Source organism: Halichoerus grypus, chromosome 6, assembly GCF_964656455.1.
Source record: "Halichoerus grypus chromosome 6, mHalGry1.hap1.1, whole genome shotgun sequence".
NCBI classification, from domain to species: Eukaryota; Metazoa; Chordata; class Mammalia; order Carnivora; family Phocidae; genus Halichoerus; species Halichoerus grypus.
The window spans coordinates 60,289,449-60,314,731 of NC_135717.1; the positions used below are offsets into that span (position 1 = coordinate 60,289,449).

General features: G+C 35.8%; 1 protein-coding gene across 13 annotated transcripts in view; it reads left to right on the forward strand.

Moving 5' to 3' along the window:
• MLLT10 (MLLT10 histone lysine methyltransferase DOT1L cofactor) overlaps positions 1-25,283 on the forward strand; it is a 224,957-nt gene that overhangs the window by 58,004 nt on the left and 141,670 nt on the right. For all 13 annotated transcript variants that reach the window (XM_078075209.1, XM_078075205.1, XM_078075208.1 and 10 more), the window contains one exon: positions 22,960-23,069. In XM_078075209.1, coding sequence (XP_077931335.1) covers positions 22,960-23,069 — 110 coding nt within the window. The remainder of the gene's footprint in view (positions 1-22,959; positions 23,070-25,283) is intronic.

A 25,283-nucleotide genomic window follows, 5' to 3' on the forward strand; every position in this document is an offset into this window, starting at 1 on the left:
AGTAGAGGTTATAACTCCTGTTAGTACACTCTTCCATTTTGGGCAGCCACCTCTAAAACATTTTTGGCGTAGAATAGAGGAATGACATGAGTAAATAAAAGGGAAAAATAAAGTGTTTTTGCCTAGCTCTACATAAATTTATTTATATACAAATTTAATGTTCAGACTACGTTATATAGTCACATTGTACAAAATTTTAAAAATATTTGAGAAACGCTTGCTCCTATTCCTGTTCACCATCTGCCTAGTTTCTCAACAACTTTCCTGCTGGTGATACAATTGCTGTTATTACTTATTTGCATATCCTTCTAGGGTTTTCTTCTTACATACAAATACATATGAATAAAGTAATATTTTCTCCTAATTTTTATATGGATGGGTGAATATTATACATACTCTTTTGCATCTTAATTTTTCTACTGAACAATTTATTACCAGTATAAAGCTCTCTTAATTTATGTAGTCACCTGTGGATAGACTTTCTAATCTTCTGCTTTTATGACTAATGCTTGTATACATGTCGTACGTACATACATCTGTAGGATTATTAATCCCAGGGGTGGAACTATTGGGTCAAAGTTTATAGTTAATTTGTTAGATATTCCCAAATTGTTTTCCCTGGCGGTTGTACCAATTTATATTTCTAGTACAATGAATGAAAACTTATTCTCCATATCCATTGGTAATCCAGTAGGTGATAATTGGTATCTCAGAGCCGTTATTTTGCATTTCTCTTACTATGAGTGAAGCTGAGCATCTTATATTTTTAAAAGCAATTTGTATTTTTCTCTTTCTGGCCTGTTAATATGTTTTTTCTCTTTGGTTGTTGATCATTTTCTTTTTGATTTGTTGGAGCTTTCATAGGCGCCCCTCATTCATTAGGCTTTTGTGATATGAGTTGGGCTAGTTTTTTTTTTCCCAGTTGTTTAGTCTTTGCTTATGGGGCTTTTTACCATGCAGAAGTCTTTGATTTTTTATTTAGGTGAATTGATTAATCTTGTCTTTCATGGATTCTGTATTTTGAACCATTAGTTAGAAAGGCCTTCCCTACTCCAAAGTTAATAAAGGAATTCTTTCACATTTTCCTCTAGTATTTTTATGGTTTCTTTTTTTTTTTTACAGTTTAATCTTTGATACATTTGGAATGTATCCAGGTAATACAGTGTGAGGTATGGATCCAACTTTATTTTTTCCTAGATGCTAAAATGCTACCATTTGTCCCATCACCATTTATTGAACAGTTCATCTTTTCTTCACTGATTTGAAATGCCATCTTTGTTAGAGTCTAAATTTGATGTGTATTTAAAACATTCGACTAATCTGTGTTCCAAAATTGATTTGTAAATTATTTTGGAACCTGGAATGCATTTTCCTATCAGAATGCTAATTATATTTCTGGAGTAGTTAACAAAACCCCACAGTGTACCTGATGGTACAGTATTGATAATGACTATTCTTTTTTTTTTTTTTTTTTATAATAACTGTTCTTTAATATCTAACACCCCTTTTTTATGCTGGGAAGTATGTTACAGGTTTTAGTTTAGGTTTTTTCTTGGCAATAGGATGAGGAGTTTCTCAATGCACCTTCTAATTTTCTCAATCTCATCTGCTGTATATAGTTCTCAGTTGTTAAAGGTAAGTAGATACTTAACAAGCTTAACATAGTTCGGTGTGTGAAAAGTGGGGTTGATGTGTTACAGGCAGAAGGAGAAGCAAATGATAAAAGACACAAATATATCAAAGAATTGAAAATGATTTGGAATTAGACTGTAAAGTTTGAATAGCAGGCCTGAGAGGTGCAACTAATGATATAGGCAAAGTTGTCATTCCTTCCCCTCTCCCCTACTCATCTCCTTCCTGTCCCTTCCTTCTCCCCCTCCCCTCACCCCTCCCCTATTCTGTACTAAGAACTTGATCCTATTGATTGTGGGGAGCCACTGAAGCTGAGGAATAACATGAGATTTCTATTTTAGAAAGGTCACTCTCTGACAGCATTGTGGTGAATGGATTGGAAGGATCTGAGACCAGACAAGCTATAAAAAAGAACAGTAGAGCTGGATCATAAGTGCATTTAACATACTTGAAATCAGTTATATAGCCTGGGGGGTGGGGGTGGAAGGAGATAAGAAAAAAATAAATTGTAGAGGTAATTCAGTTTGCCATTTTACTCACTGAGCCTACGTTCTAGGCAAACCTATATGGAAATCCCTGTGAATGATTATAGGGCTTTCCCCAACCATCACTGACAAAGATGTGAAATATATTATTGAGGGGGTCAGGCAAGAGGTGGTGATGTTGCTTACATTCTTTTGTTTTTTTAAAACTAAAAAAAATTTTAATTCTGGTATAGTTAACATTCACAGTTATATTAGCTTCAGGTGTACAATATAGTGATTTCAGCAATTCTATATATTACTCAGTTCTCATCAAGATAAGTGTTACTCTTCATCCCCTTCACCTATTTCACACCAACCCTACCATCAGTTTGTGCTCTATATTTAAAGAGTCTGTTTTTTGGTTTGTCTCTTTTTTTCTTTGTTCATTTGTTTTTTCTTAAATTCCAAATATGAATGAAATAATATGGTATTTGTCTTTTTCTGACTGACTTATTTTACTAAGCATTATAATAACTCTGGATCCATATATGTTTTGCAAGTGTCAAGCTTTCATTCCTTTTAATGGCTGGATAGTATTCCTCTGTATGTGTGTGTGTGCGTGTGTGTGTGTGTAATATATATTTTTTAAGTTTACTTATTTTAAGTAATCTCTACACCCAGTGTGAGGCTTGAACTCATGACTCCAAGATCAAGAGTTGCATGCTTTTCTGACCAAGCCAGCAGGTGCCCCCACATCTTTATCCATTCATCTGTTGGTGGACACTTGGGCAGCTTCAATAAGTTGGCTATTATAAATAATGCTGCAGTAAATATAGGGGTGCATATATCTTTTCAAATTAGTATTTTTTGTAATCCAGTAGTGTGATTACTGGATCATATGGCAGTTCTGTTTCTAATTTTTTGTGGAACTTCTATACTGTTTTCCACAGTGGCTGCACCAGTTTGCATTTTCACTAACAGTGCACAAGAGTTCCTTTTTTTTCACATCCTCACCAACACTTGTTGTTTCTTGTGTTTTTTATTTTAACCATTCTGACATGTGTGAGGTGATATGTCATTGTGGTTTTGATTTGTATTTCCCTGATGATGAGTGATGTTGATCATCTTTTCATGCATCTGTTGGCCATCTGTATGTCTTCTTTGGAGGAATGTCTGTCCATGTCTTCTGCCCATTTTTAATTGGATTATTTGATACTTACATTCTTGAAGAAATTTCAGAATGAATTGAGGCCATTGATAGATACAGAAAAATGAGAAGAACTTACAAAATCTGACAGGGTTATATATTCAAAATTGGAATCTTAAGGGATTTTTCCAAGACAGTTTTGATTATGCTAATTTTTTGCTTTAGAATCTAAACTGTACAAAGATGAGACTCTGCTTTATTGTAGTAAGTTTAAGGGAGAGATTGATGAGGGAAAGGTTGAAGACAGCAGTAGTAGGAGGGTAAAAATGAGGGAATGGACATCAGAGATACTAAGTGGTAAAATTTTGCAGGTATATTTTTAAAAATATACCTATTTTATTATGGGAAACTTTGAGCATACATAAACGTAAAGAGAATCCCTGGGTACCTAGCTTCAACAGTGATCAAGTGATGGCTAGTCTTGTTTCATCTAAACCCTTCCCTGTGCCATCCTGATTATTTTGAATTTTGTGAGTATCACTAACATGTGGATATTTTAAAAATACATGATATATTATCACACATAAAAAAAATTGACAAGAATTTTCTTAAAGCCATCAACTGTTCAGTCATTGTTCAGATTTTCCTGATTGTCTCCCTAAATGTTTTCTTTTTATATTATATTTTAATGCATCAATGTCTAAATAAGGTCCATAAGCTGGATGTATAAGGTGCATACACTGTAATTGTTTGATATGTCTCTTAGGTCTCTTTGTACCCCCTCCCCTCCATTCCCTTGTCACTTTACTTACGGAAAAACCTGGGACATTTGCCCTGTATAGTTTCCCACAGTACATTTTATTGATTGCTTCTCAGATGGGTGTGTGTGTGTGTGAGAACATGTTACTTTGTTCCATATTTTCTGTACATTAGTAATTAGATGTATTCAGAGGCTTGATCATATTCAGTTTATTGTGGGTTGATCATATTCAGTCGTTAAGCGTCTGCCTTTGGCTCGGGTCGTGATCCCAGGGTCCTGGGATCGAGCCCCGCATTGGGCTCCCTGCTGGGTGGGGAGCCTGCTTCTCCCTCTCCCACCTCCCCTTCTTGTGTTCCCTCTCTCTCTGTGTCTCTCTCTGTCAAATAAACGAATTAAAAAAAAAAAATACTTCGTAGTGTTGTATACTTCCTTTATGAGGCATATGATATTTGGTTATCCTCTTTTTTGTGATATTAGCAGCTGCTGACCGGTATCTGGACCATTATTTTATTCAATAGAGGTTGAATAAATTGTGATATTCTGTCATTAGGAGCAGGAATGTTTCTATACAGAGAACCGATTCCTTATCAGCTATTTCATTACCCTGAAGTGCAGTTTGTGAAGGAAGGACAGGATATTTTATTCTTTTTTCTTAAAATTGAGGTAAAATTCGTATAGCATAACATAAACCAACTTAAGATATACAGTTTAGTGACATTTACTACTTTCACAGTGTTGTGCAACTACCACCTCTGTCAATTTCGAAAACATTTTTATCACCTTAAAAGAAAGTATGCTTTCATAAGCAGAAACTGTACATTCTACCTTCTACCCTTCCTTCCCTAGCCCTTGGCAAGCACCAATCTGCTTTTTGTCTCTATGGATTTACTTATTCTGTACATTTTACATAACTATAATAATCACACAATGTATAACCTTTTGAGTCTCGCTTCTATCTTGGCATAATGTTTTTCAGGTTCATCAGTGTTGCAGCCTGTATTAGTACTTCAGTCCTCTTTATGGCTGAATAATAACTCGTGTGTGTGTGTTTGTGTGTGTGTGTGAGAGAGAGAGATTGTTTACATTATGTTGGTCCTTTCACTTTTTGGACATTTGTGTTGTTTCTACCTTTTGATTGTTGTGAATAGTGCTGCTATGAACATGGTTGTACAAGTATCTGTTTTATCTTTATCTCTTTTCTGTTTTGGGGGAGATATACTAGGAGTGGCATTGATGGGGTCAGATAGTGATTCTGTGTTTAACTTTTTGAGGAACCACCAAACTTTTTCATAGTGGCTGCACCATTTTTATATTCCCACAAGCAATGTATAAAAGATCCAATTCCTTTTCATTCTCACCAACATTTCTTTTCAACTTGGCTTCTCTGTTCTGCCTCCTTTTTTATTCTTTTTTAAAGAAAGAGAGTGCACACGTGGGTGAGGGGCAGAGAGAGCCCAGTGGGGAGCCCAACTCAGGGCTTGGTGTCATGACCTGAGCCGAAATCAAGAGTCGGACATTTAACTGACTAAGCCACCCAGGCACCCCCCCCAATTTTTTTTTTTTTTTTTAACAAAGTACTACAGAGAGTGCATAACTGCATACAATGTAATCATCGATACTGGGTGATTAGCAAAAATTCCTTCAAGTGGAATTGCTGGGTCAGAGGGTATGACCACCTGTAATTTCAGTGCCAAATCCTCCTCTGTTGAGATCGTAGTAATTCACACTTTATTCACAATACATGAGAAGAACCTGTTCTTATCATACTTAACCTCAGCAGTTATACAACCATCTGCGTGGGTTTCAATTTTGCAGTATTCATCAAACTCATGTCATAATTGGCTTATCCAACACCAAATATACTTAATAAAGGAAAAGTATATACAGTTGCAGTAATACAGAGACTTCCAAACTCTGATGCAAGTCTTAATGTCGTCATTGTTTTGGTTTTAAGGTTGACAAGAAGCTAATGTGAATGCAGGTCACATTAGCATGGGGAAGCCACCAGATTTGGTTACCCTCAGCTTAAAAATGCCTACTAGTTGGGGCGCCTGGGTGGCTCAGTTTAGTTAAGCGTCTGCGTTCAGCTCGGGTCATGATCCTGGGGTCCTGGGATCGAGCCCCGCATTGGGCTCTCTGCTCAGCGGGAAGCCTGCTTCTCCCTCCTCCACTCCCCCTGCTTGTGTTCCCTCTCTCACTGTGTCTCTCTCTTGCAAATAAATAAATAAAATCTTTAAAAAAAAATGCCTACTAGTAATATAGACTCTGTATTTGTAAGTGGCTGGCTATTCTATTTTAATGTAGCTGTGGACCATAAATTATGTAAGTCATACATACTCCTGACAACCAAGTACAACAGGCTAACAACAGGCTAAGATAAAGAGCAGGCTCAGATAAGTTATTAGTACATGGCACACCCTACAATACTGTCATCTGTCTTCAGAGTTGGTGTTACAAGAAGTTAAACTACCATATTTTCCTCCAGAGCCCGAAGGAGGGATTCTGAGTCCAGCTCTTAACCCTTTCCATCCATCATTATTAAGGATCTTTTTATATTTGTCAATCTGGTAGATAAAAATTATGTCAATATAGCTTAATTTGTATTTCTGTTATTGTGAGAGAAGTTTATCAACTTTTCATATGCTTAAAAGCTAATTTGTATTTCCTTTATGTGAAGTATTCCTTCATATTCTTACCTCCGTTTTCTCTTGGTAAATTCCTCAAGGTACATTTTTGGATTGTTGTGTAGGAGCTGTTGGTATATTATGGAAATTAGTCTTTTGTAGTATGAATTGCTGGAGTTTTTCCTACCAGACGGTTGGTTGTCTTTTCTTTTTTTTTTTTAATTTTACCATTTTTTTCCCCCTTAATGTTCTTTTAAATTTAATTGCCATGTCTCTATGTCTCCTCTGTTTGTAAGAATTTCTCAGTCTTTTCTTGTTTCTCATTGCCTTAGCAGTCTTGAGGAATACTGGCCAGGTACATGTTCAGCATCTCCCCACCCCCAATCTGGTTTTGCCTGGTATTTTCTCATAATTAGCTTGGGTTGATGGCTTTTGGGAAAAAGTACCATAGAGGTTAAGTCTACTGCTCATCTTGTCATATCTGGGAGTACAAAAAATCCACAAGACATCACTGATGATATTATCAGGCTATTTAATTTTTAAAAATCCCTTTGGTATTTTGATGATGCTTTTCTTAAATTTGTAGATTAGCTTATGGAAAATTGACACTTTCAACAGTATATTTACTGTGTCGCCTCCTATGTGCTGCAGGCAGTGTTCTAGATAGCAGTGAACAAAGCAGACCAAAAATCCATGCCCTTTCAGGTTTACTTACGTTTGGAGAGGGAAGTTGGATAATAAATGAAATAGGTAAATAAAATGTACAGTATGCCATGTATTATGGAGAAAAATGAAGAAGAGGATGCAGAGCGAAATCTGAAATGTGCTTTTGAAATTTTAAGTAAAGTGATTGGGGAAGACTCCACTGAAGAAATGATATTTGAAGAGACCTGAGATTAATGAATTGGAGGATGGGGTGGACATAGGTCCTGTAGGGTTTGCAAGATCACTGTAATAACTTGGTGTTACATAGGATAAGTTGCTAAACCATTGGGGTGATTTGAACTGAGAGATGACTTGATTAAAGCAAGTTTTTTAGCATGCTCACTGTGGCTGTTGTGATGAAAGTCAACTTTATAATAAGCTCTCAAGTCTGGGAGGGTAAGAGCCCCTTTGTTATTCTTCAGATGGAACTTGAATAGTCTTGGAACATCGTTCTTACATATAAATTTTAGAATTGTATTCATTTCTTTATGGTACAGTTTTCTCCCAAGTCCATAAAATGTGTTTAATATTATATACTCTGTTGGGTTTTGAGAGTTTAATAAGATATGTGAAGTGTGTAGAACAAGACCTATGCATAGTAAGCTGTATATTAGAGTTAAAAATAAAATGAAAAGAAAAACCTAGAAGAACTAGTTGTATTCTTTTTTTTTTTTTTTTAAAGATTTTATTCATTCATTTGAGAGAGAGAGAGCATGAGCAAGGGGAGGGACAGAGCTCAGTGGGGAGTTTGATAGGGGGCACTATCCCAGGCCCCTGGGATTATGACCTGAGCTCAAGGCAGACGCTTAACTGACTGAGCCACCCAGGTGCCCTGAACTAGTTGTATTCTGTGCAAATTGTTGAAATTGGCATTCTGTATTTTCTGTACAGACAATGATAATGTGTGTAAATGACAGTTTTATTTCTTCCACTTCCTTATTTTTTCATCTTTCATTCTTTTTTTTAAGATTTTATTATTTGAGAGAGAGAGAATGAGAGAGAGAAAGCACATGAGAGGGGGGAGGGTCAGAGGGAGAAGCAGACTCCCTGCTGAGCAGGGGGCCCGATGTGGGACTCGATCCAGGGACTCCAGGTTCATGACCTGAGCCGAAGGCAGTTGCTTAACCAACTGAGCCACACAGGTGCCCCACATCTCTTTCATTCTTGAGTTTACTCCAGTCAGGCTTTTCCCCACCATGCCACCAAGGCCTCTTCTTGGTAGAGTAATCAGTGATCTCCATGTGGCTGAACCAGTTCTCAAGTCCCATGTTAGTTGATCGTTAGCAACATTTGACAATTTTGATCATTCTTTCTTGAGCATTTACTTCATTTTGTTGCTGGGACAGCACTCTTCTTTTCCTTTGACCTTATTGATTGCCCCTTGTATTTTTCCGGACTCTCATCTTGCAGACATTGACCTCTAAATATTAGAGTGCTTTGGGGTATAGGCCTTCTACACTTACTTCCAGAATGAACTTACTGAGTGTTATGGCTTTGAATAACATCTATGTGTATACTTTGATAGCACCCAAACTTATATCTCCAACCTTTTCTTTTCTCTTGAACTCTGGATTCATAAATACGTAGTTGCTTGCCGCATCATCTATTGTGTGATAGGTACATAAACGTAACATGGACATTTGGTATAGAGTTGTGGAATCACTATGTTGTACACCCAAAACTAATGTAGCATTATGCATCAACTATATTTCAGTTAAGACACGGTAGAAACAAAAAACCCAACATGGATATCTGAACTCCACTTTCTCATTCCATTTAGTTACCCTGCCCATTTCAGTTAAAGGCAGATTTACCTCTCCAAATTGTGTACCGAACTAAGTGAACCTCCTACCCCTGCCAACCCCTCCACAATTAATCTTTTTTTTTTTTTAAGATTTATTTATTTATTTGAGGGAGAGTGAGTGCGGGGGTGGGGCAGAGGGAGAGGGAAAGAGAATCTGAAGCAGACTCCGTGCTGAGTGTGGAGCCTGATTCGGGGCTCAGTCTCAGGACCTTGAGGTCACGACCCGAGCCAAAATGAAGAGTTGGATTCCCAACTTACTGCGCCACCCAGGCTCCCCTCCATAATTAATCTTACAACATTTGTTCCCTTTTTGTACCTTATGCCCCTCTGTCCTTTTCTTGGATATGACATAAAGATCTCAAATTAACAACTTAATTTAACTCCTCAAAAAACTAGATAAAAAAGAAACACAAAGCAAACTGAAGGAAGGAAATAAAGATTAGAAGACAGATAAACAGAATAGAGAATTAAAAAGTCAGTGAAATTAAAGGTTGGTTTTTTGAAAAAAGAAACAAAATTGACTGTTAGCTAGATTTTTTTTTTTTTTATGGCACAGGTGCCATTTATTTTATTATTTGAGTATAGTTGACATACAATGTTAAATTAGGTTGTGTGTACAGCATAATGATTCAACTTCTATGTAAGTTCTGCTGTGCTCACCGCAAGTGTTAGCTAGCATCTGTCACCATATAACTGACCATATTCCCTATGCTGTACCCTTTATTCTTGTGACTTATTCATTCCATAACTGGAAGCCTGTATCTCCTACTTCCTTTTACCCATTTTGCCCATTCCCCCACCCCCTTTCCCTCTGGCAGCCATTCGTTCTCTGTATTTATAGATCTGATTCTGCTTTTTTGTTTGTTTATTCATTTGTTTTATTTTTTTTAGATTCCACACTGTTAGCTAAATTAAGAAAAAAGAAAGAGTATACAAATGATTAAAATTAGAAATGGAAAAGGGGGACCTTACAGCTGATAACACAGAATAAAAAGGATTATTAGAGAATTTAATAGTTTGATAGCAATTGAATAACCTAGAAGAGTGGATAAAGTCCTAGAAACACACAGCCTACCAAGATTGAGTCATAAGGAAATAAAAATCTGAACAGACCAACAACTAGTAAGGAGATTGAATCAGTATTTAAAAACCCAACAAAGAAAAGTCCAGAACCAGATGGCTTCACCAGAGAATTGATTCTCTGGAAACTCTTCCAAAAAATTGAAGAGGTCATTGAAGCTCATTTTATGAGGTCAGCATTATTCTGAGAACAAAAACCAGACAAAGACTTTATAAGCAAAAAAGAAAACTACAGACCAGTATCCCTGATAAATATGGATGTAAAAGTCCTCAACAAAATACTAGGAAACTGAATTCAGCAGCACATTAAAAGGATCATATACGATTTATTTATTCCCGGAATGCAAGAATAGTTCAGCATATGAAAGTCAATCAATGTGTAGTATACCATATTAACAGAATGAAGGACAAAACCCATGTGATCATTTCCTTTCCATTGATGCAGAAAAAACAGTTGGCAAGATTCAACACCCTTTCATGATAAATGAACTCCTCAGACTTGGATAGATGGAAACTACCTCAACATATATACTGAGGCCACATATATGAAAAACCATAGCTAATATACTCAGTCATTAAAGACAAAACTTTTCCTCTAAGACAGGGAATAAGGCAAGAATGCCTGCTTTCTTCATGACTGTTCAACATATTATTGGAGTCTTAGCCAGAGTACTTAGGGAAGAAAAGGAAATCGAAAACACCCAGTTTGAAAAGGAAGAGGTAAAATTATCTTTGTTTACAGATGATATGATCTTACTTGTCGAAAACCTTAAAGATTCCACAGAAAAACTATTAGCACTAAAAAACTCAGCAAAGTTGCAGAATACAAAATCAACATGTAAAAATTAGTTGTATTTATTAATTTATTTTAAATTATTTTTGTAAGATTTTATTTTTAACTAATCTCTACACCCAGTGTGGGGCTTGAACCCACAGCCCTGAGATCAAGGGTTGCACATTTCACTGAGTGAGCCAGCCAGGCACCCCCGATATTAGTTGTTTTTATACAGTGACAATGAATAGTTTGAAAAGGAAATTAAGAAGATAATTAATTCCTTTTATTAAAGTGTAAAAAATAATAAAACACTTAGGAATAAATCTAATCAAGGAGGAAAAGACTTATACACTGAAAACTATGAAACACTGCTGAAGCAAATGAAAGAAGGTGTAATTAAATGGAAAGCAGTTCTGTGTCTGTAGTACTTAAAGTGATCTATATAGTGAACATAATCCCTATCAAAATCCCGACAACATTTTTTGTGCAAATGCAAAAATTCATCTTAAAATTCATAGGGAATCTCAAGGGTCCCCGGATAGCCAAAACAATTTTGAAAATGAAGAACAAAGTTGGAGGACTCATACTTCTGGATTTCAAACATATTACACAGCCATAGTAATCAAGACAGTGTGGAACTGGCGTAATGACAAATAGACCAATGGCATAGAATAGAGAGCCCAGAAATAAACTCTTCTGTATGTTGGTCAGATGATCCTTGATAAGAGTGTCAAGACAACTCAATGAGGAAAGGACAGTCTCTTCAAAAAATAGTGTTGGCACAATGGGATATTCACATGCCAGAGAGTGAACTTGGACCCTTATCTTACACCACATACAAATATTAACTCAGATCAAAGATGTAGGTACTTAAGACTCAAAATTATGCAATTTCTAGAAGAAAACATATGGGAAAAGCTTCACGACTTTGGGCTTGGAAATGATTTATTGGATATGACACCAAATACATAGCCAAAAAAGAAAAAAAGATAAAAATAGAGAAAAAAAATAGACAAGTGGGACCACACAAGCTTACAAACTTTTGTGCGTCAGAGAACCCAATCAACAGATTGAAAAGGCAATGGAATAGGAGATAATATATAAAGAACTCTTAGTACTCAACAACAAAAATATCAAATAACCCGATTTAAAAATGGGCAAAGAGCATGAATAAACATTGCTCCAAAGATGATATGCACATGACCAGCAGGCACATGAAAAGATGCTCAACATCACTAATCAGTATAGAAATGCAAATCAAAACCACAATGAGATCAGTGCACACTCATTTAGAAGGGTGACTATCAACCCCCCCCAAACAGAAGATACATATTTCCAAATACATTTTTATTTCCTTGTACTTTTTTTGGGGAGGTTTATTTGGCTCTCATCTAAAATTTTAAGATGGAAATTTATTTAGCTCATTAATTTGCAGGCTTTCCAGTGTATACTTTTCAAATTGTGTATTTGTGGGGAGAAATTTAACCTACCCTATAACTTAGATATAATTTTCATCATAATTAAACTTCCTTTGTAATTACTACTTCGACCCATTGATAATAAAGAGGTTTGTTTCCAAATACATGAGGATATCTTTTTTTATTATCAGTTCTGAGTTTAATCTCGTCAGAATACATAGTCTTTGATTTCAGTCCTATGGGATCTTAAATGAGACTTGGTTTATGGCTAGGATATGGTCAGTTTTTAAAGGAGTTCTATATGTGCTTTAAAAAAGTTCTGTGGTCTTGGAGTATTGTAGTGTTTTATATATATCCATAAGGTTGTATTTGATATTTGGGTTGGTACGATCATCTGTATCCTTGCAGATATGTTGAATGCTTATTCTGTCATTTACTGGAGAAGATATGTTAATATTTCACATTATCATTATGTAGTCTCAGTTTTTGCCTTATATATTTTGATGATGTTATTTGGTGCATGCACATTTAGAATTACTGTATTTTTTCTTTATGAATTGAATTTCTTATCATTGTAGAGTACCACTCTTTCTTTGGTACTGTTTTTTTTTTTGCTTCAAAGTATATTTCAACTGATATTAACATAAGTGCATTAGGTTTCTACTAGTTTTTGTTTTCAAATGGTGTATCTTCTTTTATAATTTTTGTGAATTCTCGTCTCTTGTTAACCAGCAAATAGTTGCTTCTTTACCAGTCCAACAGTTTTTGTCTTTAATTGAAGTAAATTTTACTCTATTTACATTTTTTAAAAGATTTTATTTATTTATTTATTAGATAGAGAGAGAGAGCGCACATGAGAGGGGGGAGGATCAGAGGGAGAAGCAGACTCCCTGCCGAGCAGGGAGCCCGATGTGGGACTCGATCCCGGGACTCCAGGATTATGACCTGAGCCGAAGGCAGTCGCTTAAGCAACTGAGCCACCCAGGCGCCCCTACTCCATTTACATTTAATGTATGTATATAGATGTGTGCCTGTCTGCATTTCTGTGCGTCTGTGTATATTTGGATTTGGATTTAAAACTTCTGTCTTACTAAATGTTTTCTATTTGTCTTTTTACTTCTTTTTTTATTTTTAAGATTTTATTTATTTTTTTGAGAGAGAGAGAGCACGAGTGGGGGCAGAGGTAGAGGGAGAAGCAGACTCCCTGCTGAGCAGGGAGCCGATGTGGGGCTGGATCTCAGGACCCTGAGATCATGACCTGAGCTAAAGGCAGATGCTTAACTGACTGAGCCATCCAGGCGCCAGTCTCTTTACTTTTATGTTATTTTTTTCTTTATTCTTACCTTCTTCTGGATTACTTTTTAAATAATAGACTTTATTTTTTAGAGCAGTTTTAGGTTCCCAGCAGTACTGAACAGAAGTTAGGTTTCTGTATACCCTTTGTTCCTGCACATGCGTAGTCTCCTCATTATCAACATCTTTACCAGATTGGAACATTTGTTACTGATGAACCTATAATGATACATCATAACATCTGAAGTCTCTTAATTGCTTTAGGGTTCTCTCTTGGTGTTGTACATTTTGTATGTTTGGACTAATTTTTTTTTTTTTTTTAATTTTTTTTAAAGATTTTATTTATTTATTTGAGACAGAATGAGAGAGAGAGAGAGAGCACATGAGAGGGGGGAGGGTCAGAGGGAGAAGCAGGCTCCCTGCTGAGCAGGGAGCCCGATGCGGGACTCGACCCTGGGACTCCAGGATCATGACCTGAGCCGAAGGCAGTCGCTTAACCAACTGAGCCACCCAGGCGCCCCTGTTTGGACTAATTTATATATCACACAGAGTATTGTAATTATAATATCATACAGTTTAGGGCATCATCTTCACTGCCCTAAAAATCCTCTCTGCTCTGCCTGTTCATCCCTCCCTTCCTGCTAATCCCTGGCAACCACTGATCTTTTTTTTTCAGTTTTGCATTTTCCAGAATGCCCTATATGTAGCTGTAATTATACAGTATATAGCTTTTTCAGGTTAATTTCTTTCACTTAGAAATAAACTTTTAATTTTCCTCTATGTCTTTTTATAGGTTGACAGCTCATTGATTGTTAGTGCTGATTTCTGGTTTGTCTGGATGTACTGTACCACACTTTATTTATCTATTCACCTATAGGAGGACATCTTGGTTGCTTTTGAGTTTTGGTAGTCATGAATAAAGCTGCTATAAACATGCATGTGCAGGTTTTTGTGTGGATATGTTTTTAGCTCCTTTGGGTAGGTAAATAATAAGGAACACACTCTTGATCATCTGGTAAGAGTATGTTTAGTTTTTTTTTTTTTTTTTAAATCTTTTTTTTTTTTTTAAAGATTTTATTTATTTATTTGAGAGAGAGAATGAGATAGAGAGAGCATGAGAGGGGGGAGGGTCAGAGGGAGAAGCAGGCTCCCTGTTCAGCAGGGAGCCCGATGCGGGACTCGATCCCGGGACTCCAGGATCATGACCTGAGCCGAAGGCAGTCGCTTAACCAACTGAGCCACCCAGGCGCCCGAGTATGTTTAGTTTTTATAAGAAACCGCCAAAATGTTTTCCAAAGAGGACATACCATTTGCATTCCCAATAGCAATGAATGAGAGTTCCTGTTCCTTCTCATCCTTCCTAACATTAGTTGTTGTCAGTGGTCTGGATTTTGGTCATTTTAATAGATGTGTAGAGGTTTCTCTTGGATTACTTTTTATCATTCTGTTCTATCCCCTCTGTTAGGTTGATAAAATTTAATATTAATATATGCTTTTACTTTTTTTCTGAACCCTGTGAAACTCTTAGGGAACTAAATTAATTTTTCCAATTCCTGACAGACATCTTATTGTCACGTACTTTAATTCTCCATTTCTTTAAAAATTGTAATGGTTTTGTCAGATTTCTTGTGTAATTTATTTATTTATTTTTAAAAATATTTTATTTATTTGACAGAGAGAGACACAGCGGGAGAGGGAACACAAGCAGGGGGAGTGGGAGAGGGAGAAGCAGGCTTCCCACCGAGCAGGGAGCCCGATGTGGGGCTCGATCCCAGGACCCTGAGATCATGACCTGAGCCGAAGGCAGACGCTTAACGACTGAGCCACCCAGGCGCCCCTATGATGTTTTTTTAAATGATTAAATTTATGTACAAGGTGTTATTTTTTATTTGAATGTTTGATAGAATTTATCAGTGAAACCTTCTGATGTTAGAGTGAAACCTTTCTGGGAATTTGTTTGATAAATTTATTTTTGAAAAGTAGGTATAGAGATGCTCCTATGTTGTTCTTGTGTCAAGAAAGTTGACTACTTTGTGTAACTTGTCGAATTTGTTGGAGTACTGTTGTTTGTAGTAGTATTATCCTGTTAATGTTTGTTGGATCAATAGTGTGGGTAGTGATAACCTCATTTTTATTATTGATACTGGTGATTTGTAGTCTCGGTTTTTTGTTTTTTCCTTGACCAGTATATATAGAACTTGTCAGTTTTGTTTACCCTTTTAAGAAAACAACATTTGGCTTCATTAATTTTTAAAGTTGTCTGCCTGTTTTCTATTTTATAGATTTCTCCTTTTATCTTTACTATTTTCTTCCTTTTAATTACTTTGTGTATATTTTGCTCTTCTTTTTTAACTTGTTACGGTAGCAACCTGGGTCTTTGAATTTAGATCTTCTTTTCTAATAAGAGTATATAAAGATGTAAGTTTCCCTGCTAGCCCTGCTTTTGCAACGTGTCACAAAATTTGGTATGTTGTATATTTGTTGCCATTCAGTTCAAAATGTTTTCCAATTTCCCTTGTGATTTTCGTTTTGACTCTTAAATTATTTAGAAGTATATTGTTTTCCATTTATTAGGGGTTTTCTTAGATATTTAATGATTATTGGTTGCTAATTTAATTTCGTTGTGGTTTTAGAGGATTTTAGTCCTTTAGAATTCACTGAGACTTATTTTAGGGCTTAGCATACGGTTTGTGTTGACTGTACCATATGCCTTTGAAAAAGAATGTGTATTCTGCTGTTGAATATAGTATTCTATAAATGTCAGTTAGATCGGGGCGCCTGGTTGGCTCAGTTGGTTAAGCGACTGCCTTCGGCTCAGGTCATGATCTCAGGGTCCTGGGATTAAGACATGCATCGGGCTCCACGCTCAGTGGGGAACCTGCTTCTCCCTCTTCTGCTCCCCCTGCTTGTGCTCTCTCTCTCTCTCTCTCTCGTCAAATAAATAAATAAATGAAATCTTAAAAAAAAAAAGTCAGATCAAGGTCGCTGATACTTTTGAGCTCTTTTATATATCTTTTTAAGATTATTGATTTTAGAGCGGGGTGAGGGGCAGAGGGAAAAGGAGGATATGAAGCAGACTCCCCAGTGAGCGTGGAGCCCAACATGGGGCTTGATTTCACCATCCTCAGATCAACATCTGAGCCAAAATCAAGAGTCAGACGCTTAACCGATTGAGCCATCCAGGCACTCCAACCTCTTTTATGTCTTTACTGATTTTTGGGAGGGATCTACTTCATCTGTTAGTTACTGAGTATGGTGTGTTAAGTATCTGTTATGATGTCTGTTTCTTCCTTTAATAGTGTCAGGTGTTGCTTTATATATTTCAAGGTGTCATTATTAGGTGTAGACACTTTTCTCATTGTTGATCTTCTACTGAATTATTCCTTTATCATTAGGAAATGTCCCTTTTTAGCTATGGAGTATTTGTTTCATAGTGTTATGTGACATCAAAATAGTCACTTCAGCCTTTATATTCTTACTGTTAGCTTCATATATAATTTTCCATCCATTTGCTTTATTTGCTTTAAACTTTATCAGTGTTTATTAAAAGTGTGTCTCTTATAGGCAGCATATGGTAGTATGGTCTTTTTTTTTTTAATTGACTCTATCCCTCTCAATCTCTGCCTTAATTGTTGTGTATAAATGACTAACATTTAATATAAATTGACATTTGGATTGAGATCCCTTTTAAAAATTTTTGTTCTTTAAAAAAATACTTAAAACAACTTTATTCAGATGTGATTGACATTCAGTATACTGTATATATTTAAAGTGAACAACTTGTTAAATTCTGACTAATGTGTGTACCCATGAAATCATCAACATGATTAAGGCGGTGAACATATCCATCACTCCTAAAACTTTCTTTTTACTCTTTTGTACTCTATCTATGCCAGCCCTCCTCTCCCCAGCCTTGTCCCAGTAACCATTCATCTGCTTTCCATTACTATAGATTAATTTGTATTTTTCTAGTGTTTTATTTAAGTGGAATATATATGTGTATGTATGTATGTGTGTCTAGACACTCAAATATGTATATAGTATATACAGACACTATTTTTGTCTTGCTTATTTCCACGAGTATAAATAGTTTGAGATTATTTTTGTTGTTACATGCATCAATAGTTTATTCCTTTTTTTTGTTCACTGTTTTTCCTTTGTATGGATATAGCAGTTTATCTATTTACCTGTAGATAGACTGTTTATATTTTTAGGTGTTGCAGAGTAAGCTACTGTTAACATTTAAGTACATATTTTCTATAATCATAGTCTTTTTTGGTCTTGGATAAATATTTAGGCGTGAAACGGCTAGTTTATAATGGTAAGTGCATGTTTAATTCTTTAAGGAGCTGACAAACTGTTTTTTAAAGTGGTTATAACATTTTACATTCCCATCAGCAGCATATGAGAGTTTCAGTTGCTCTACATCCTCTTCAGCACTTGGTATGGTCACTCTTTTTAGTTTTTGCCATTCTGATAGGTGCGGAGTGGTATCTGTGTGCTTTTAATTTTCATTTTGTTAATGAGTAGTAAATTTGAGATCTTTTTCATGTGGTTATTTGCAGTTCTTATATTTTCTTTGGTGATGTCTGTGTTCAAAAATCTTTTTCCCATTAAAAAAATTGAGTTATTTTCTTATTGTTAATTTTTTATAGAACAGCTTTATTTACATATCATACAATTGATCGATTTAAAGTATACAATTTAGTGTTTTTAAAAATATTCAAAGACTTGTGCAACCATCATCACAGTCAATTTTAGAACATTTTCATCAAGCTAAAAAGACGTACTGTCACCATTATTAGTATTCACTTCCTATTTCCCTCGAACACTTCTACCCTGGCAGCTATTAACCTATGTCCATTTGTCCTATCCTGGACATTCCATATAACTAGAATCATACAATATGTGGTCTTTTGTGACTGGGTTCTTTAACTTAGGGTACTATTTTCCAGATTTGTCCATGTTGCAACATGTCTAAGTAATTCATTTGTTTTAATTGCCAAATGATATTCCAGTGTATCGATACACCATGTTTTCCTTAACCATTCAACAGTTGATGGATATTTGGGTTGTTTTCATTTGGCCGTTTTGAATAATACTGGTATGAACAAATGGTACTGCTATGAACATTTGTTTACATTTTTTTTTTTTTTGTGTGGAAATATGTTTTAGTTCTTCAGATTATTCTTAGGAGTGTAATTCCTGGGTCATGTGTTAACTCTCTTATTCTTTTGAGAAATTGCCAGTCTGTTTTCCAAAGTGGAGGTACCGTTTTATATTTCAGCTTGTAGTGCATTAGGTGTCCTATTTTTCTATATCCCATCTATATCAATACTTGATAATGTTTGTCTTTTTGGTTTTAGCCATCCTAGTGAATATGAAGTGGTATTTCATTTTATTTTTGATTTTCATTTCTGTAATGACTAGTGATGTTGAGCATCTTTTCATGTGCTTATTGGCCATTTGTTTATCTTCACTCCAGCAATTTGTGTCTTTTAATTGGGGTGGTTAGTTAATTTACATTTAGTGTGATTAATGATATGGTTAGATTTGAATCTATCATCTTGATACTTGTTCTTTATTTTTATTTTTATTTTTTTTAGAAGATTTTATTTTTTTAAGTAATCTCTACACCCGATGTGGGGCTCGAACGCACAACCCCAAGATCAAGAGTCACATGCTGTACTGACTGAGCCAGCCAGGCGCCCTGATACTTGTTTTTTATTTGCTCCATTTGTTTTTTGTTCTCTTTTTTTCTTTTTCTGCCTTCTTTTGAGATGTTTATGATTCCATCTTGTCTATTTTCTTGTGTTATTAGCCATAAATTTTGTTGTGTTGTGTTAGTCATTGTCTTAGGGCTTAAAGTTTACATCTTTTTCTCAGTATTACCATCAAATGATATTATTATACTACTTCTCATATAGTCCAGGGTCCTCACAATAATATAATTCCATTTCTCTTTTTTTGGCCTATATGCAGTTATTGTCATGCATTTATCTTTGTTATAAATCGTACCATGAATTCTTACTATTTTTGTTTAAACAGTAGTTTACTGTGGATCTTACATCTTCTGTGTCTGTACTTAACTCTCTGAACCTATGGAATGGAGAACCAGGGTTCCACATTGGAAACTCAATGAGTGCTGTCTTTAAGACTTCTGCTGAACCTAGGGTGGGCATGGGTTAAGGGAAAATAGAAATGTCCAAAGCTTTCCTACCATTTTTAAGTTGCCTTTTTCTTAATTTAGTGTTTGGTTGCTGTAAACCTTTTACTCTCTTTTCCAGAGTCATAACAAAATTGGTTCTGACAGTTCCTGCTTGATTTTTTGATATTTCCTTGGTGGAATGTGCTTTTGGAGCTGCCTACTCCAGTATTTTTGCTGACATAAATCTGGATATTTTTGCATTCCTTTAAATTTTCTTCAGATTTGTTCTGAAATACAGTTAGGTTCCTTGGAAATAGATAGATCCTTTCAGGTTCTGCTCTTATGATTTATTAGATGGGTCTAGAGCAGTGCTCTAAGGGTAATTATTCCCCACTACTGAGGCAAGATCTTTCTTTTTTTTTTTTTTTAATTTTTTTATTGTTATGTTAATCCCCATACATTACATCATTAGTTTTAGATATAGTGTTCCATGATTCATTGTTTGTGCATAACACCCAGTGCTCCATGCAGAACGTGCCCTCCTCAATACCCATCACCAGGCTAACCCATCCTCCCAAGGCAAGATCTTTCTGAGTATTCAAATAACCAATGCCCTGTGAGTTGAGTTTTTCCAGTCTGGCTAGAGGGACCCGGCAATGTTCCTGGCTCTTTTTGTCTGCCAGATACTCTTTCCTTTAATTCTTTTGGATGGTTCTTTTTCCAGCCTCAGGTAATTTCTTCACTCATATGTTCTTTCCTTTAATATTCAAGCGGTGTTCTCTGTATATCTCTCTCTGTGAGTGTTTGTTCTCTATGTGAAGAACTTTCATTTCTGGTACTTTGTCCTGGCAGTTTTAGCTGCCTCGGTCTCACCTGATCTTCTGAACTTTGGGAGTGTCCTGGGCTTTGCCTCAGTTCCTCTCCCTGTGCCTTGGCCTAAAAGAACTCTAATGTGCTAACATTTTGGATATTTTCTTTTGACCTGTTTTGTTGCTCTCTAATTCTGTTTTCATCTATGGCTAAACTGTTGTTAATCCCACCCATTGATTTTTTTTTTTTTTTTAAAGAACGAGAGAGAGAGAGAGCACACGCGCGTGTGCGCAAGCACTCATGTGTGCAAGTGGGGAGGGAGGGTGGGAGGAAGAGAGAGTCTTTAAGGAGGTTCCATGCTCAGCACAGAGAGTCCTACGCAGGGCTTGATCTCACGACCCTGAGATCATGACCTGAGCTGAAATCAAGAGTCAGACACCTAACCAATTGAACCACCCAGGTGCCCCCTGCCCATAGATTTTTAACAAATTTTTGTTTTTACTTCCGGGATTTTTGATTTATTATTATAGTTTTCAGTTCTTTGAAGAAATTTTCAATTTTGTGTTGTATGTATTTGAACGTAATAAGGATACTTATTTTAATGTCTATGGCTGAAACTCCAAAATAAAGATCTGTTTTGATTTTCTTGTTTCTGCTGGTTTTCATTTATGTTGTCTTATCTCTCATGTGTTTGGCACTTTTTATTCTGCTGAAAATGATAATGAACCAATAGTAGAAGTTATTTGTAGTCAAGATTACATTGTTTTCCTTCAGAGAGGATGTATATTTGCTTCCTCTGGTGCCTGTGGGCACTTGTAATTTAGTATTACATGAGTCCAGTTTGAGAGTTTGAGATGATCAAAGCCTTGCTGCATTCTCTTTGAGGGCCCATGTACTTTTAGTTTATTGTTCTGGCTTGCAGTCCTTCAGAGTCTCATGTGAAAGGGGGGGTTAGGGGCTGACTAGTTCCCCTCCTCCCTCAGTTGTCGAATGGACCTAAATCCCTGTTCTTTTGGCTGTCTGAGTTTGTCAAGACCACCTTTCACCTTTTTTACTTGCTTTCTCTGAAATAGGCAAATGTCCCATGGGTGGCAAAAGTGGCCAAAAGCTGTACTCACCTCCCTGGACTTTCATCTTTTCCAATTTTGGCTCAGTAATTCCTCATTATCACAGCTTTTTTTTTTTTTTGAAGATTTTATTTATTTATTTGAGAGAGAGAATGAGACAGAGAGAGCATGAGAGGGGGGAGGGTCAGAGGGAGAAGCAGACTCCCTGCTGAGCAGGGAGCCCGATGTGGGACTCGATCCAGGGACTCCAGGATCATGACCTGAGCCGAAGGCAGTCGCTTAACCAACTGAGCCACCCAGGCGCCCTATCACAGCTTTTTGATACCTTCGGTCACAGTTTAAAAATTAAAAGAAGCATTAATATTTAGTACCAATTGTTAAAATATTCTAAGTAAAATATTGAAATAGTAAAATAATGTTAATACTAGTATTTAAAGTATCAACATTAACAAAATTTAAAATTTTATTATTGACATTTAAGATTAAAATATTAAAATTTTTATTTTTATTTTATTTTTTTGTTTTGAGAGGGGGGAATAGCGGCAGAGGGAGAGGGAGAGAGCGAATCCCAAGCAGGATACATGTCCAGCATGGAGCCTGATGCGGGGCTCAATCCCATGACCCTGAGATCATGACCTGAGCCCAAATCAAGAGTCAGATGCTCAACTGATTGAGCCATCCATGTGCCCCTTATTTTATCTTATTTTTAAAGTGGTTTTCAGGGGCGGGGCGCCTGGGTGGCTCAGTCATTCAGTGTCTGTCTTCGGCTCAGGTCATGATCCCAGGGTCCTGGGATCGAGCCCTGCATCGGGCTCCCTGCTCGGTGGGAAGCCTGCTTCTCCCTCTCCCACTCCCCCTGCTTATGTTCCCTCTCTCGCTGTGTCTTTCTCTGTCAAATAAATAAAATCTTTAAAAAATAATAATAAAAAATAAAGTGTTTTTCAGAAATAATACTGATTTGAATTATTTAGTGTACTCCTATAAGAAGTGTCAGTGCTAGCATTTGAATTTTAAAAGGGTTTTATTTCTGTTACCATGCTGGAGAAATGATTAAGTGCTTTATCAGTAGTGGTTTGACTGTTAAGTCAGTAATGAGAATTTGTTCATGTTTTGTTGTCCATTTACTTAACATAGGCTTTTAAAGGATCTCTTGAGGAAGTTAATGATTTTATTTATCTTTGAAAAAGTTTTATTGAAAACTGGAAAATGACATTACTTTTATTTATTTTTAGGTTGGGCTCATGTGGTTTGTGCCCTGTATATTCCAGAGGTACAATTTGCCAATGTTTCTACAATGGAACCAATTGTTTTACAATCTGTTCCACATGATCGTTACAATAAGGTACAGTGGATATTATCTTATTGATGTTTGAATATAATTTTTTTGTTCTAAAGCTGGGAAGTGTAAAGGATTTTTTTTGTATTTTGTTTTATTATAGGCCTTCATTAAAAATTTTAAATCATACGCCTCCATCAGATTCCAGAGAGATTTGAAAAAAGTATAATTACTAAATGGTAAACTACAATTATTAAAATATGTTATAAAGTCATAGGAGTAGAAAACAAACAAAACTATATTACCTTTTATGCTAACCTAGATCTTTAGTATTTTAACATTTAAATGACATTTAAGTCCTCATAGATTTGTCCTTTAAGAATTATTGGCTTTTTACATTCTTTCAAACATAAAGGTTCTATTAAAGTTGACTTAATCATTATTTGGTATAACATTTATTATGATATCAAACATCCTTTCTTAAAAATAATCCTGTTACAGAATATTACTTTCTCCTTTTCCTTTCCCAAATTATTTTCTACCCACAAGATAGGATTTTTGTTGTTGGCTTTTTCTTAAAAACTTAATGTTTTCTTTGCTTTTTTTCACCCTGTATCTTTTTATTGATTAGTACATATATATTATTGCTTCATTCTCTTTTGCATGTTAGATGACTTTTCTTTTATCCAATGTGTCTTTAAATACAGTGTTACCATTTAATTGAAGGTACCTGTTGATTTATTTCATCTGAGGGGAAAAGGTATCACCAGTTCTCAGGTTTCAAATATTTTTGTGTTAAATGTTTTATAATGTAGATTATTAATATTTATTTTTGAAATTTAAAAATATAGGAAACATATAGAAAAATGCAAGACAAATTATCCTAAGTCTTCTCTTTCTGAGCCTCTTAGATTTTTTGTGTGTGCATTTTTATATATATTTGTAAAAAAAGGATTATATTGCTTATACTATTGTCTGTTTTTGAAACTTAACAACCCTGAACATCTTTTTGTATCCGTTATATTTTTGCCATTATTTTTAGTGGATACTTAGCATGTAATACAGAGTGTTACTAGTTTTGATAAACTAATTTAATTAAGGAATCCCTTACTTTGAAGGGCCTCCTTTGTCTTTGGTTTATATATACCAACAGAATTTCTGTGTAAAAGGCTGTGAATGTTTTGGAAGCTTCAGTAAATATATTGTATGAAATTGTCCACTGGAATACAGTTTCTTTCTTTTTTTTTTTTTAGATTTTATTTATTTGGCAGAGAGAGAGACAGCGAGAGAGGGAACACAAGCAGGGGGAGTGGGAGAGGGAGAAGCAGGCTCCCCGCAGAGCAGGGAGCTAGATGTGGGGCTCAGTCCCAGGACCCTGGGATCATGACCTGAGCCGAAGGCAGTCACATACCGACTGAGCCACCCAGGCGCCCCTGGAATACAGTTTCTAATTGCTCATAACCTTATATCCTGTTAAGTGTACTGTGTATTACCATTAAAACAATCTTCGTTGTTATTTATTTAATTAAAAAAGGATTTTATTTATTTGAGAGAGAGAGAGAGCGAGCATTAGAGATTTTTTTCTTGTCTTGTATACTTGCTGTGTATGCTTTGGCCATAATTTAACATTTGCTTTTTAACTTTCATTATGTCTTCATGGTTTTTATTGTTGTTGGTATTTTAGGAGGTTTTTTTTTTTCTAGTTGAGAAGTTTAACTTTTTATATAATTTACACAGCTGTTTTCTATTGTTTCTGCTTTTGATGCCACGCAAAGAAAATTTTTCTCTACGCTAATACATAAATTTTTTTAGTACTTTTAGTTCATGTTTTTAAGTCCCTTTATTGTTCAAGTTCATATTTTTAAGACCTTGTTTTTCCTTTCAATTTTGAAGTAATTTCAAATTTCCATAAAGGTTGCATTAATAGTACAAGGAGCTCTTCCTCTTATAAACCATTTCAGAGTTATTTATCAATATATATTGACATCCCAGAATGCTTTATTTATTTATTTAAAAAATTGTATTTATTTATTTGAGAGAGCGCGAACATGAGCCGGGAGGGGGGAGGGGCAAAGGGAGAGGAAGAAATAAACTCTCCACTGAGCAGGGAGCCCGACGTGGGGCATGATCCCAGGACCCTGAGATCATGACCTGAGCAGAAGGCAGACGCTTAACCATCTGAGCCCCTACAGGTGCTCCCCAGAATGCTTTAGTATGCATTTCCTATAAGAAAAGACTTTCTCGGGGTGCCTGGGTGGCTCAGTTGATAAGCGACTGCCT